Here is a 16278-nt window from a genome sequence, read left to right as displayed (position 1 = left end):
TCTAATGCAAATGTAATACTGCTGTTTCCATGTAACCAATGAAAATGCTTGGAAATCCATACAAGGAAAACAGGTCTTCAGGCTTTTTTGGAAGGGGGGCAACCAAAGACCAAGAAAAAGAAGAAGATTATCAACATAAGAGTATGTATAAACCAGTTCTTGTTTCAAAAATTCTCAACATCTCTATGAAGAGTGGCATCTGGTCTTTTATTGAAAGGATACAGATTTTAAGTGATTTTACTGAGCAAGAGTTAAATTTGCTATTGGATTGTTACGAGTTAATGTTTCTATGTGTATAATAAAGTTTACTAAATGGTAGAGAGGGATTATTGGATGATTATTGGATGTTTCCGATATACACCTATAATAAAATTTACAACTTTCAATAAAAACGTGAAATACTATCTCGCTACGTCCAATCTAAAACCATATAAAGTTTATTGTCTTTAATTTGAGTACAGCCTATAAAATTGTTCTTGGATGTTACAGTAGTTTTATGGAGGTTTGGGGGGGGGGATTAAGAGTTTGAAAATTAGGATTTATGTCTACTTTACACAAACTTGGTCATTTATGGACAAAGAGAGTAGGAACTATGTTTAATCTTGAAACGACATAGAACAGGACAGTCCTACCTACTCCTCAGTCACACAGACACACACCACAATTTATGTCACTGCTCTCTCACACTGGATGTTAAATGTTAATCTTTAGAAATCTAAAGTTAAGATTTTTTTTAACAAAAAATGTAATAAAAGTAAAACTGTCATTAAATTTTGATATTGGAAATAGCAAAATAGATCATGTCTCTTCATACCAATATTTAGGGGTTAATTTTACAAATAATGGCTCATATAAAGCAAAAATGAAATAAAATGGGGTTTAACGTCCTACTGTTCTGCTCCTATACTGGGCTAATGAAGACGGGCATACGCCATACAGTGTGCTATGAGGGAAATTTTGCCCGGGCAGCGGCACTATCGCCTACTCTTATATCGAATTCCAACTGCCAAGGGATCTTTTACGTGCATTCCAATGTTTACACGGGACCTCGGTTTTTAGTCTCATCCGAAGGACTAGACAGCTGTCCTTGTCAGGCCCTCCGTCCTGCATCACTGACAAGGGGAAACCACGTCGGAAAATCGGGATGAACTTTCTCGGCCAATGCAGGGATCAACACCCGACCTCCAGGCTAGCGAGCCAGCGCCTTAACCACCTAGCCACCGTGGCTCCCTCATATAAAGCAGCTATGGCTGACTTAAGCAAGAAAGCAAGAAGGGCCTGGTTCAGTTTACGCAATAAAATTTGTGCCAGTGATGTTGTACTGAAAGTATATGAAACAATTATTAAACCCATCGCTACATATGCCTCGGAACTCTGGGGATCTCAAATTGCTCATAGCAAAAAACAATACCACAAAAAACTGGAACAGAATTGAATTAAATTAAATAACAAAGAAAACATCAAAATCAATCCTAATGGGTATAGTCCTAAAATGACCTTGTGACAAGTGGAGTTAAACTCTCTCTCTCTGGGGGGGTTGGATGGCCGAATGGTTAGCACGTGCGCACTGTATCACAAGGCTTGTCATTGAGTCAACTGGCGTGGTTTCGAATCCCTGGTTGTTCGTGACAAGGAGTAGGGTTGCCTATCCAACCTCATGGATTTTCTCCGGGTCCTCCGGTTTCCTCCCTAAAGACCCCTACGCGCAAGCGAATTATTGAAATAAAATTAAACCATATGTTAGTCTCGAAATGACCTAGTCTGTGTCGAGTGGATGTTAAACCCCATCTCTCTCTCTCTCTCTCTCTCTCTCTCTACATGTATATGTAGCTATTATACATATTATACTATACATACATATAGTATGACTAGACCTGTTATCATTATGATTTTTATTAAGACAATAATTGATAACCATCTAATGTATTATAATGACTATCTAATTGCCTTTGATTTCTCTGTAATTAGTCTTGAATTATTAGTCGTAATTGATAGTGACAAACCTTTTATGAGGGTTGTTCAATTCAAACACAGTGCTGTGAAGTCAATGACATATTGCTATACACAATTTTTTCTCCCCTATGATTATATAGAGTCAGAATTTCATTTCGTTATTGTCCTTTGATAAAGTCTCTTGGGGTGTTGTCGATTCCCTGGTTGTGCGTGACATGGAGTAGGGTCGCCTGTCCAAGCTCGTGGGTTTTCTCCGGGGCCCCTGGTTTCCTCACACTGCTAAAGACCCCTACGCACTAGCGAATTATGTAAATAAAATTAAACCATATGTTAGTCCCGAAATGACCTAGTTTGTGTCGAGTGGACGTTAAACCCCATTTCTCTCTCTCTCTGTCATTGTGTCATCACCTGTCCAACCTCATGGGTTTTCACTGAGTCCTCCGGTTTCCTCGGTTTCCTCCCACTGCTAAAGACCCCTATGCACAAGCGAATTATTGAATTAAATTTGAACCATATGTTAGTCCTGAAATGACCTAGTTTGTGTTGAGTCGATGTTAAACCCCATTTCTCTTTCTCTCCCTGTCATTGTGTCAAGTGACAGTGTTATTATTCCCTACTTAAATGTAACAAGGTCTTCGGGCTTCCTTCCTCTACCAAAGACCTCTACATGCCAGCAAATTGTTGAAATAAAATTGAACCATCTGTTAGTCCCGAAATGATATAATTTGTGTTGAGTGGATGTTGAACCTCAGTTCTCTCTCTTCTCCATCAAGTGATTCATAGTGTGTCTATTTCTATATAATTAATGGTATCTTTATTTTATAATCATTCATTAATTATTATATTACCCATGTCTCATTCGTCTAATCTAGATAATTATGTCATTTAATTAATCGTCTTAATGCCTAACTTGGGAAAAAATAAAAAAACATAATATGGTTATGATGACATTTGATATTGCTTGATTTAGACAGCCCTATTGTCCAAACCACACAATCTAGGTCATTTCGGGACTAACATGGTTCAAATTAAATTCAATAATTTGCTTCCGCGTAGGGGTCTTAAACAGTGGGAGGAAACCGGAGGATCCGGAGAAAACCCACTAGATTGGGCAGACGACACCCCCCCTCCTTAATTGTGGCGTTCATACAGGGAGTCAAAACCACGCAACTTGACCTTGTGATTTTACACACACACTTTAAACCACTAGACCATCCACCGCCACCATCGTAAAATGGATTTGAACTGATTTTTGTTTACAATGGCAAATTTGAATATTAGCATCTATAGAGTAGGAAATAAGAGAGAGAATAGCAACACTTCCTGAACAGAGTAGCAGAGTCTTGTCAAGCTGGTAGATCTGTGTGCTCCTGGATCTAATGATGTTGCTGGCGGAGAGAGAAGACATACATACCATAAGTATGTTCTTTAATGTGGGAATAAATCAGGCTAAAGGATATTAAATTTGATATTGTAAGCAAAACCATATTTTATTTAACAAAAACAACCTAACAAGGTTTGTACAGAAGAGTCAAGGTTAGATAAAGCACCTAATTTATCAAAAAGTACATAAACAAGCCCACACCAAGTCGTAGTGCCCTATTAAATCTCCAGTAAATAGGAACTTAGTAGGTGTGTGAAAGGATATTGAATCAGGGGACAGTTTAAATAATCTTATCAATTGCCCGAATTTATTATGGGTTCACTCACAAACAGGGTGTGGTGACCCACGATTTTGCATAAGGAACAAGATCCCGTCCTGCCCCCCAAAAAACAATATATGTGTGGCAGGGTTGTGGGTAGGGGTGGGGTGGCAGTCTCTCCCTTTGCCACTGTGTAATATTGGGCTGTGTGGAATATGCTAGAGTTGATTTGTAGCATATTTGACCCACTGTATATGTTTGACACTGGAACACGATCTCATCCGGCCCCCCAAAAAACAATATTTATATGTATGGGAGGGGGTGGGGCGGCAGTCTCTCCCTTTGCCACCGTGTAATATTGGGCTGTGTGGAATATGCTAGAGTTTCGATTTGTAGCATATTTGACCCACGGTATATGTTTGACACTGGTTGAGCATTATGATTATACTATTGAAAACCAAATTAAAACCACATGATTTTTTTGCCATTTGCGAGGGACACCAAAACTCTAAACCATGACACAAAGCTCGTCATTGCATCCCTCTCACTTAGCCCCTGCTCACAAGACCACGTAGTGTTATAAATAGATAAATAATTTCTCATGACTTGGAATAAGGGTTCGCTCAGAACAAGGGGCTGTAGTTTCACTCATTTTAACCAGTCTTGACTGACTGGTAGTGAAAGCTCATGTGCTCTGTAACATAAGGTCTGTCATTGAGTCAACTCGCATGTGGTTTCGATTCCCCGGTTGTATGTGACAAGGAGTAGGGTCGCCTGTCCAACCTCATGGGTTTTTTCCAGGTCCTTCAGCCTCCTCCTCCCTATGCGCAACCGAATTATTGAAATAAAATTGAACTATATGTTATTCCCGAAATGAACTAGTTTGTGTCAAGTGGATGTTAAATCCCATTTCTCACTCTCTCTTTCTGGAATAAGGGTTCAGAAAAAGGGGCTCTAGTTTCACTCATTTTTAAGTCTTGACTGACTGGTAGTGAAATCAAACCGCTTAAGAAGTAACTTTCACTTACCTGTCAGTCAAGTTACATGCTGTAGAATTTGAAATTGTTTTAACTTTATTGTCTGAATGCTAACGCGGGGCAAATAAACAAGTTTAAAAACCCCAGCTCTCTACTTGTCTTCAAGACAATTCGGTTATCTTGCCAATAGGAACGGATTGGTTTAAAACATAGGCTCCGACAAGCTATGGTGCACGCTCAGTAAATTATCTTCATATTAAAATGACGACATCTACATTTTATTTTTTTAACCGACAAGGTCAAAATAGTTAAACTGGTTTGGCTTATAGTATATGTAAACGCAACACTACCTTTCCCCCCAACCCATCCCCCCCCCCACCACCAAAAAATGGCAGTTTTAAACTAGTTTAAACAGAAGCATCTTAATGGCCTTGGTAAGCCTAGAATATAAGTAACCACGGTCAACTGGAGATCACAATGGTCCAAAGTGGAATTCTCATTTCCTAGAACCCAGTCAGTTGCTGGAATCATCAAACAATACCTAAAGTTTCCATAGGACCCAATTATCAGATCCAGTTTTATTATTGGAGTAGCTATTTTGTAGAAATAGTGACCTGCAGTCTGAACTACATGTAGTAACTACCCTTTTTGGCACAAACCAATTAGCGAGGGAGAAATGGAGCTTTTAAAACGTCCACTCGAATACAAACTAGATCATTTTGGGGGCTAAAACCATTTTGCATGACCACCATGATGAGAAAGGTTGATTTTAGCAGACAAGTTCTGTTATAGTATATATTATCTACATGTGAGGCATATTTATAAAACCATGCAGTAAATAAATATTAGATAAGTGTTGTTAATATTTACTCCACAAATTTACAAACTGAGTCACTCCCAGAACAACAACTCATCACAGAGTTATGTTATCAATAATAATTTACTATGAAATATGATTTCCTATTATTAGATAAATAAATTAATGAAATAATTGTTTGTCTGATTAGAAGGGAAGGTATAATTATTTTTGAAGATTTTCTCTATAAAAGGATGGAGTGAGGGGTATAGAGACGTAAACTTGTTTAAGATAACCAATACATTGGAGCTGATATTTTCAAGTTTTATATTATTCGTTTTGTTCGTATCAAAGATGATTTTCCAGTTGTGTATTTTCTGCCTTTCTGCGGCCATGTTGGAGGTAAATATATGTATATATAAATATTTTTTTTTTATATAAACAATATTTTATTTTATTTGCAATTAGATTGAGGAACAGGTTAGGGCTTTGTTGTCCCCTATTTGATACCATCATTGTTTTGGCGTCCAATAGGTATAATGCTGGGAGCCGCAGTGGCCAAGTAAGTAAGACCCTAACCAGGAGGTTTTGGGTTTGCTCCCGGTGTTGGGGCCGAGAAAATTTTACTTCAGTATTTCCTGGCATGGTTGAACTTTTGTCAGTGGTGCAGGCCGGAAGTGTCGAGTCAATTGAAATGGGACAAAAAGCCAACCAAGGTCCTGTGTACATTTGAGTGGCATACACGTAAAGTAGGGTCACCTGTCCAACCTTGTGGGTTTTCTCCGGGTCCTCCGGTTTCCTCCCACTGCTAAAGACCCCTACACGCAAGGGATTTATTGAAATAAAATTAAACCAGATGTTAGTCCTGAAATGACCTAGTTTGTGTCGAGTGGACGTTAAACCCCATTTCTCTCTCTCATACACGTAAAAGAACCGTTGACAGATGCAATTCGTGTTCAACTATGGATTAACTTTAGAATTTCTAATTTAATAAGCATATTAAGTAATTAATACGATTAATTACAATTATTCTGGTTTCAATAAACTTAGTCTCACTTTAATATTGTATAATTTTGTTTTTCAGATTCCTTCAGTTGAAGGTAAGTTAATTGTAATCTGTATAGGGTTGTTAGGTGGGCGAATGATCTTAAACGTGTGCTTTGGATCGTAAGGTCTGCCATTGAGTCATGTCAGATTGTTTTGATCCCACAAATAGATTCCGTCTTCAGTTTGGAGCAGAACAGTGGGACGCTAAACCCCATTTCATTTCATTTCACAAATAGTTTTGATCTGACAAATAGTAGGGTGGCCTGTCACTGCTGAAGATCCCTGAATTATTGAAATAAAATCAAACCATTTGTTAGTCCCTAAATTATCTCAGGGAGATTAGCTGCAATTTGTATTTAGATTTTGTTCATTAAAACATATATTATGCAAGAGCTAAATCTGCCTATTGCAGGTCTTTCTTTAGGCCTGAAATGTTCTCTAAGTTATTAATTAGACATTAATTAACTTATCCAGACCATAATCAATTCTCGATGTCATCGCTAGCCTGTTATATTTACTGGATTAGGATCCGATTTGCCGCTAAACTTTCATGAATAAATCCAAAAACGGATAATCAAGACTGTGTTTATCGTACCGACTTGAGGAATGATGATCAAGGCTAGGTCGAAAATTCAATCGCTAAATTGACTGAAATTTTTAGCAAATTCCCTTTACATTATGTAGTTTTTAACTATTATAGTAGAACTGCCAGCTCTTTATCTTATCTCCCATAATATATCATTAAATAAATTTTATATAATCAATTTGTAAGTACCCAGAACATATTAGTGTGGATTAGACTGTGGGGAAACTAAATCCGAGAAGTCAGAGCAGAACAGTAGGACATTAAACCCCATTGCATTTTCAAATCCGGGCCAAATTAAAACGGGATACTTTCAATGATCTTCCAATTGCCCAATTGTAGTCCATTCTCTAGAACTTTTTTATATCCTGAGTTTAAGCCACTATGGGGGGGTTGTACGTGACAAGGAGTAGGGTTGCCAGTCTGACTTCGTGGGTTTTCTCCGGGTCCTCCGGTTTGAGCCCACAGCTAGGGACCCCTACGCGCAAGCGATTAATTGAAATAAAATCTTAAAAAAACATATGTTAGTCCCGAAATAACCTAGTTTGTGTCGAGTGGATGTTAAACCCCATTTCTCTCTCTCTCTTAAGCCACTATATATGGCTTGTTTAGTATGACATTGGCTCACATACCAACAAGTTCCGATGCAAGCAAATTATGTTAGTCCTGAAATGACATAGTTTAATTAAGTTCAGGGGATGTTAAAACCCAATTTTCTCTAGGTTTGCGATCTTGTTTAAAATGTTCTTAATTCCAGGTGACAAAGGATGCGGCTTATCAGCAGATGTCGTTTTCATCATCGATGCTTCCAGAAGTATCTGGCCACCCTATTTTAAAGCACAGCTGAAGTTTGTTGAAGAGATGGCTTCCTCCTTTGATATTGGCACTGACAAGACCAGAATTGGGGCTGTGACCTTCTCAGAAGGCTACCGGAATGAATTTCTCCTCAACTCCTACAGCGACAAAGATTTGGTAATTGCAGCCATCAAAAATATTACTTTTACGAAAGGGGATTACACGGATACAGGATTGGGTCTGAGATATGCACGAAACACTATCTTCAACCCTGCAAATGGCGCTCGACCAAACCTGCCACAAATTGCCATCATCATCACTGATGGAGAGTCAACCAATGGCACCTTGACACTTGTCGAGGCACAGAAAACACGTAACAAGGGTATTACCATTTTTGCTATTGGAGTTGGTGCTGCTGATTTAGATGAATTGAATGGAATGGCGAGTAAACCATCAGATGAATTTGTTGTCAAGGTGGATAATTATAGTAAATTGAAAGGAATTCAAGATCGTCTTGCTCTGAAAGCCTGTGAAGGTAAGATTGTCAACTTTCGTTTTTGAGATGCTTCATTTAAAACAATATGAGATGCTAGTTTAAGAATTAAAATGCCAGTATTTTTAAGCAGGGAGAGTATAACATTTTTGACTATTGTTTTTGACTATTATACTTTTTGTTTTTGACTATTGACTATTATGCTTTTTGTTTTTGACTATTATGCTTATTAGACACTTATCACTTAATTTGTTTTCCCTTCTTTTGTGAAGGTTACGGTGGCAAAGTGGGTAAGATGCTGGCTAGCTAGCCTGGGACAAAAAACATTGGTGTGCACATAAAATATCCCTTGACAGTTGGAATTCGATATAAGAGTAGGCCGTAGTGCCGCTGTCCGGGCAAAATTTCTTTCATAGCCCGTCTTCATCAGCCCAATTCCGAGCAGAACAGTAGGACGTCAAACCCCATTTCATTTCCCTTCTTTTATTTTATTAGCTGCCACAACTCCCATACCTACCACAACGACAACAACCACCACAACAACAACCCGAGCTCCAACTACGACAACAAAGAAGCCTGAAACAACCACTGAAGGTAAAAAGTTAAAAAATCTATCCATATAGGTGGAAGAAAATATGAATTTTGTTTGTCTTCTCTTAGCAACAAGGAACCAAAGTGGCTCACTCACTAACCAGGAGATCCTGGGTTCCATCCATGTTTTTGCTCAGAAAGTTCCCTGGTTTCCCCTGTGTAAGTAGTGCAGGAAGGAGGGTCTGATAAGAAACACCATGTAGTTAGACTGATAGCATGAAACGCCTAGATCCTGTGTACATGTTGGCATGCACATAAAAGAACCTGCGGCTGCATTGCATATGCCTGGGGTGGTGTGGGGGGATGACCTAGTGGTCACCTGTCCAACCTAGTGGGTTTTGCCCAGGTCCTCTGGTTTCTTCCCACTGCTAAAGACCCCTACGCACAAGGGAATTATTGACTTAAAAATTTGAACCATATGTTAGTCCAAAAATGACCTATTTGTGTCGATAAAACTATCAATAGTATGGTACCAGTTACTTTCCCCGTCTTCTCCCAAACAGAGTCTGAATGTAGATTGACTGACAAAGGTACTTTGTGGGTCTCAATATGGTTGATCTGTTGTTAACGACCATTCAGTTTGTTTTGAGCAATATGTTTCTTGCTTTTTAAGTGCAACATTAAATTATTATTTCAGAGGAGATGCAGGGAGATAAGGACACAGAGAAGGGTAAGAAAATTCAAGTTATATTCTTTTGTATAGTTTGTAAGAAAAAGTCATTCTAGTCATTTGGAAAACATTTACGGTCCTGTGTACACATTGGTGTGCACGTAAAAGACCCAGGCAGTAGGCTGAAGCACTTCTATCCGGTCAAAATTTCACTCATAGCACACTGCTGCATAGTGTTGGCCCATTTTTGTTAGCTCTATTTTGTTAGAAATTTCCACTCATTTACACATTGCCTATGTCGGTCTCAAAATGACCAAAGTGAGTAAGATGTTAGCTCACTGCGTTGGAAGGTCTGGGTGTTAGCTGAGGAAGTTCCTCAGGAATTTCTGGCATGATTTCCCCTCGACAGTGATCTATGATGGAGGGACTGGCAAGGAACAGCCTTCGTTTAAAAATTGCGGTCCTGTGTATATGTTGGCATGCAATAATAGTTCAAAAATAGATAATGAAAAATGAATATATTGAAAATTTCATTCAAATTACTCTATTCAGTATAAAGGTATGAATGTTTGAAGATGTAGTGGACATTGTTTTATTATTGTAGCAAACAAGATTAAGTCTCGATTATTTGTTTTAGATGATCTAGAGACTTGATTATTGGCGGGCCATGTTAATAAATGTATAAATGATAGTTTGATAACATTTGAAGCCAAAATACTTTAGTAGATAGATTTAGCCCTTTTAAAAATAATGCATCTTTGATAATCTCAAAACGGAGAAAGTATTTTTTTTTTTTTTTTTTTTTTTTTTTTTAGAATGTAGTGGAAAAAATTCGGACATCATCTTTGTCTTGGATAAATCCAGTAGTATTGACAACAGGGACTTCTCTACACAACTGACCTTTGTCAATGACGTGATTTCATTGTTTGACATCGGACCATCCAAAACCCAGATAGGAGTCTTAACCTTTAGTGATGTACCCAAGGTTGAATTTTATTTGAATAAATTCCAAGACAAACAGAGTATTATGAAAGCAGTGTCCGATATTGAATACACCGGTGGTAACACTTACACTAACCTCGCTTTGGAAGTTGTCAGAGAACAAATGCTGTCTCCACAAAATGGCGCTCGTCCCGAACTGGCTCGGATCGTCATTGTCATTACGGATGGGATCAGCCGTCGCCAGATGGATACAGCGAGAGAAGCAGCGAGTATCAAGGCCTCTGGTGTTTACATGTTTGCTGTTGGTGAGTAGTCTTATATTCATTTTTGGTCAGGGGCCTGTTTCACGAAATTTTAACTAAGATAAAATTGGATTGGATAATATTAGATTGATTTTAGTGCTTAGCCAATCAAAATTGAAGTATCTACTAAAATTTGGATTTTATCTTTAGTTAAAATTTCGTGAAACAGGGCCCAGTTCCTCAGGATTTATTTTTGGCACGGTTTTCCATTGTCCTGACAATGGCATATAGTCGTTTGGATGGGATGGAAAACCAAGGTCACGCGTAGCACACTGCATGGCGTCTGCCGTCTTCAGTACCCCAGTCGGTGCATAAAAGTAGGACGTTGAAACCCCATTTCATTTTATTTCGAATTTGGTCATTTCCAGTTACTCAGTGAGGAACACACTAGCTCACAGTCCAATAGTCATTTGTTCAGCCGAGAAAGTTTCTTCATGAGGGTTTCCCCTTTTAAGGATGTGCATCATCTAGTCAATCACATCTGATGTAGGGGATCACGCGGCTAAGTGGGTAAGACGCTGGCTCGCTAGCCTGGAGGTCGGGTGTTCCATCCCTGCATTGACCAAGAAAGTCATTCCAGATTTTCCGGCGTCGTTCCCCCTTGTCAGTGATGCAGGACGGAGGGCCTGACAAGGACAGCTGTCTAGTCCTTCGGATGAGACAAAAAATTGAGGTCCCATGTATATATTAGAATACACGTAAAAGATCCCCTAGCAGTTGGAATTCGATATAAGAGTAGGTGATAGTGCCGCTGCCCTGGCAAAATTTCCCTTCTTGCACACTGTATGGCGTATGCTCGTCTTCATTAGCCCAGTATAGGAGCAGAACAGTAGGACGTTGAACCCCATTTCATTTCATTTTCACATCAGATGTATATATGAAATAACACTTGATACTTGGAATTGTTGATAGGCCGAAATGTTACTGCCCAGGCAAAATTTACCTCTAATGGTAGGTTCCCACTGTCATGCGATGCATTACGATAGGATTGTCCCTATCTAGTCTATGATCTGGTTCTTGAAGATACGTTTCGATACAGGGGGTTGGATGGCTTAGTGGTTAGCACATGCGCGCTGTATCATTAAGTCTGTCATAGATTCAACTGGCGTGGTTTCGAATCCCCGGTTGTACGTGACAAGGAGTAGGGTCGCCTGTTCAACCTCGTGGGTTTTCGAGTCCTCCAGTTTCCTCCCACTGCTAAAGACCCCTATGCCCAAGCGAATTATTGTAATAAAATTGAACCATGTGTTAGTCCCGAAATGACCTAGTTTGTGTCGAGTGGACGTTAAACCCCATTTCTCTCTCTCTCCCTAGTATAGGAAAGAAAAGTAAAACGAAATTCTGAACTATAAAAAACAAAACAAAATAGGATCTGTGTTTTGATCAGATTGGGCCTACATGTAGTTGGTACAGTTGAACTTCTCAGGTTTTTAAATATATTTCTCCTATTTTAGGTGTTGGAAGTGATTTGGACATGGAAGAATTAAAAAACATTGGATCTCGACCAGAATCCAATTATGTTTATCAAGTAAATGGATATAATGCCCTCGGAACCATCAAAAATCTGTTAGCTTTCAAAACATGTTCCACATGTAAGTATTTCAAGTATTTCAATAATTGTTCCCTTACATGTAGGGAGAAGACTACAGAGGTTACGTACAAGCGCATGTTCCTGAAGCAACGACTGCTTGTTTACTTCACAATTCCCGAATTTATAGCTATGTTATCTAAAGACACGTGAGCTGAGCAGTAGCGTCCAATCAGAGGTTGTGACATCGCGACCTCCACGGAAACCTTGACATTGAATGAACCTTGAACTTTGCAACTCAATTATCACAGGTAGACATTTTAGGGTAAAAGTGCTAGACTTGGTATTCGTGACGATGAGGAATCTGATAGGCTCACAGGCTGGGCTTCTACCCAATCGATATTAGTGCCGACATATGCAGGGTATTACGTGAAGGCCTGGATAAGATGTACGTAGTTAAAGCGAGTTCAAGCCTTCTATTGAAGATGGTATAAGCGGGGATCTAAACCACATCACTTGACTCAGTGACAGACCTTATGATCTAAAGCGCACATGTTAAAACATTCACCCACCCTACAAGCATTAGGGTAATCATCAAGTACCAAGCATGATTAAACAGACAATTTCATTGTATAATACGACGTTACCCAAGTAAATTAGTAGCTTAGCTTTCCGTAAGTGGGGGGGGGGGGGCCACAGTGCTTAAGTGGATAAGACACTTTCTCGATAGCCTGGGGGTTGGGGGTTTGATCCCTGCATTGGCTGTGGTGCCGCTGTCCGAGCAAAATTTCCTTCATAGCACACTGTATTGCGTATGCCCATCTTCATTAGCCCAGTTGGAGCAGAACAGTTGGAGGTTAAACCCCATTGCATTTCATTTCCGTGAGTATCTGATATAGTTTATTGCTCCATCCAGTTAAAACATTTATGCTGTATTAGTGTATTCTTGATTTGTTTATTTTAAAAAAAATTTGATTTATTTTCTAGCCAAAGAACAAAAAGACATTTTAAGTAAGTATTGAAATAACTTTTGGTAAAAGCAAATGTCAAAGATTTTGAGAAAACAGTTAATCGAATATGGAGCCAAGGTGACTCACGTTGTGAGGTGCTGGCTCATGACGAACCAAGATGTACCCCAAAATATTTCTGTATGGTCCCCCCCCCACCCGGTGTTACCAAGAACGTACCACAGGATTTGCTTTTAATGATTCTCTTTTTTAGCAGTACCCATTTTAATTAGTTGCAGGGTAGATCTCAACAGATGTAGTAGTTGAGTGGCAGGGCACTGCCTTGTCCAAATCCCGAAAAGAGCTCCGAAAATGTGCAGGAAAATGTGCACAAAGTTGTTCAAAAAAGGACGATACAAGAAGCCTTACCAGTAACAGGTGGAATTTGAAGAAGAGTAGGGGGATATTCCACCTCTTGGGCAATATTATATCCCTCTTGGATGGGGTGGGGCCGAATGCTTAACGCATGCACGAGGAGTAGGGTCACCTGTCCAACCTCGAATTATTTAAAGTATGTGTCGAGTGGACGTTAAACCGCATTTCTCTCTCTCTATCCCTCTTGTTGTACCACATAACCATTGAAATGTAATTGACTACATGTCAGTCTCAAATTGACGAAGTTTTCATTTATTCTAGCTCGCTGTGGTAGTCGGTCACCAGCTGATGTCATGTTTGTAACCGACTTTAGCCAGGCCAGTTTCGCCGAAATGTCGAACAATCTGGAAGTTATTGGCAACGTTGCACAGGGACTTGACGTGGGAAGAGAAACCGTACATGTTGGACTGGAGTCCAGTGATTGCCCTGATGTCGGCAGTATCAATCCATTACAGTATTACAATGCAAAAGGGTTTGCCAGGGCTATCACGGTACAAAGTGATGTCCGGGTGTCCAAATTATTAGCCACTGCCCGACAGACCTTGACTGGTCGATATGCCAGGAAAAATTCCAAGAGAGTTATTGTCCTTTTCACCAGTGGACCAATCAGCGATTTCAAAGAAACTGCGCGGGAATTGCAGCGAGCTTATCATCGACTTAATAACATCCGGGTTATCATGGTAGCTGGTAGCAGCACAGGTGAGAAAGATATTTTACAGTTGGTCGCCAAACCAGCAGACCAATTCCTGGTTCGGTATAAAGAGTTGGGTCAAGGACAGGGACTATTAAACAGAATTTGTAATCGTGAGTAGTCTACATTTAATTCAGTTTTAAACCGATAAAAGTCCAAACGTTCTTTGGGAGCCCCGGTGGCTCAGTGAGTAAGGCACTGGATCACTAGGTAGGTGGTCCGGGGTTTGACCCCGTTGTTGGCCAAGAAACTTCCCCAGAATATTCCAGCAGGGTTTCCACTTGTCACTGTAGGATGAAGGGCCTGACAAGGGTAGTGTCCATTCGTTCAGATGTGTAGATTTTGGTGTGCCCGTAAAAGAGGCCTTGAAAGTTGGAATTCGAAATTAGAGTAGGCTGTTGCGCCACTGTCAAGGCAAATTTTTTCTCATGGCACACTGTATGGCCAACGCCTGACGTTAAACATCCCCATTTCATTTTAAACAAACAATTTTTTTTGTTTATGTGCATTCGCGCTTTGGATATAAAGTTTGACAGTGGCTGGGCTTTTTATCTCAGGGTTTTACCTAACATGGAATAATGTCACATGCCTAAACTTGTCGGTTTCTCCAGGTCCCCCAGTTTACTCCCACTGCTAAAGACCCCTATCCACAAAAATCAAATTATGCCATATGTTTGTCCCGAAATGACCTAGTTTCTTCTTCTGATGGTTTAAGACGTTTTTATTTTGCTTCTTTCATGTTAACCTTAAAATAATTTTCTATTTTTATATTTTCAGTTCTTCGATCTCCGGTGTAATTATTCTAGAAAACAGATAATTTAATTTATTATATTTTATTAAAGAGCCCACTATGTTTGAACTTCTGTAGTATTCATGATGATTTTTGTATGAAATATAGCATACCAATAGTATTTATTTAACGTTTTGTATGAAATATTAAATTCCAATAGTATTTATTTAACGTTTTGTATGAAATATTAAATTCAAATTGTATTTATTATAAGTTTTGTATGAAATATGAAATACCAATAGTATTTGTTATAAGTTTTGTAAATAAATTGTAATAATCAATTATGATTTTTTTCTTTTTTTTTAAAAGATTTTTTATATTGTGCTAAAATTTAAGATTGTGTTATATCAGAAGTTGACAGTTTCCTCATCTTATCAAATTGAAATGAAATGGCGTTCAACATCCTGAAAGGGGGTGGGTGGGGTTGATGAAAGACCAAATGGTCTTATACATGCTCAATAGATCATAAGGTCTGTCATTGAGTCATGTGGTGTGATTTTGATATCAAGCTTGTATGTAGCAAGGAGTAGGGTCACCTGTCAAACTCTTGGGGTGGGGGGGGGGGGGTAGCCATGTTCTCCAGTTTCCTCCCACTGCTAAAGCCAATTAGCTGCTAAAGACATCTTCGCACAGTCAAATCTTTGAAATAAAATTGAACCGCAAGTTAATCCGAATCCGAAAATGACCTAGTTTGTGTTTTCTTCCCTTTTCTTAACATCAAGCTGTTCTGCTCGTAAAGGTCTAATGAAGAGGGCATACACCATACAGTGTGTTCTGAGGGAAATTATTACCAGTGCAGCAGTGTTTCATAGAATGGCCAGCTGTCAATGGTTCTGTTTCATGCACACTAATATGTACACAGTATTGAGGGGAAGGGGGGGGGGGCTGACATAGGGAAATCACCCTATGGATATTCAGATTTATGCCCCCTTTTCTGAAAACCTTGTTAACACGTTAGAGGCTACAGTTTTTGACGGATGTTTTTTAAATTTAGTGTGAAGCATTGTGATCATGAGAGGACAAACCCTATCGATATTCAGCATTTCCTTTCCAGATTTATTCCCCTATGAAGCATAAGGGGTCATGGGAGATGAACCTTATCAATATTCAGCATTCTGTGAGCTTCCTTTCCAGAGTTATCTGTAAGCATCCTTA

General features: G+C 39.2%; 1 protein-coding gene across 1 annotated transcript; it reads left to right on the top strand.

Moving 5' to 3' along the window:
* The first annotated feature begins 5664 nt into the window (after positions 1 to 5664).
* Positions 5665 to 15405, top strand: LOC126827533 (cartilage matrix protein). The gene is made up of 10 exons (XM_050556987.2): positions 5665 to 5771; positions 6454 to 6469; positions 7757 to 8329; positions 8783 to 8881; positions 9516 to 9548; positions 10304 to 10735; positions 12187 to 12324; positions 13248 to 13271; positions 13904 to 14446; positions 15111 to 15405. Exons 1-10 carry the CDS (start codon positions 5724 to 5726, stop codon positions 15128 to 15130), a joined length of 1926 nt encoding a protein of 641 aa, XP_050412944.2. The 5' UTR covers positions 5665 to 5723; the 3' UTR covers positions 15131 to 15405.
* The last annotated feature ends 873 nt before the right edge of the window (positions 15406 to 16278 follow it).

Source organism: Patella vulgata, chromosome 7 (genome assembly GCF_932274485.2).
Source record: "Patella vulgata chromosome 7, xgPatVulg1.2, whole genome shotgun sequence".
Lineage (NCBI taxonomy): Eukaryota > Metazoa > Mollusca > Gastropoda > Patellidae > Patella > Patella vulgata.
The sequence above is the reverse complement of the archived record's forward strand: the minus strand, read 5'-3'. Positions and strand labels throughout refer to the sequence as shown.

Excerpts from the sequence above, each read along its gene's own strand:
- LOC126827533 (XM_050556987.2), top strand. The coding sequence starts at position 5,724 with ATGATTTTCCAGTTGTGTATTTTCTGCCTTTCTGCGGCCATGTTGGAG. Across the intron at positions 8,330-8,782 it reads TGCTCTGAAAGCCTGTGAAG|CTGCCACAACTCCCATACCT; the intron begins GTAAGATTGTCA and ends TTATTTTATTAG. Across the intron at positions 12,325-13,247 it reads TTTCAAAACATGTTCCACAT|CCAAAGAACAAAAAGACATT; the intron begins GTAAGTATTTCA and ends TTTATTTTCTAG.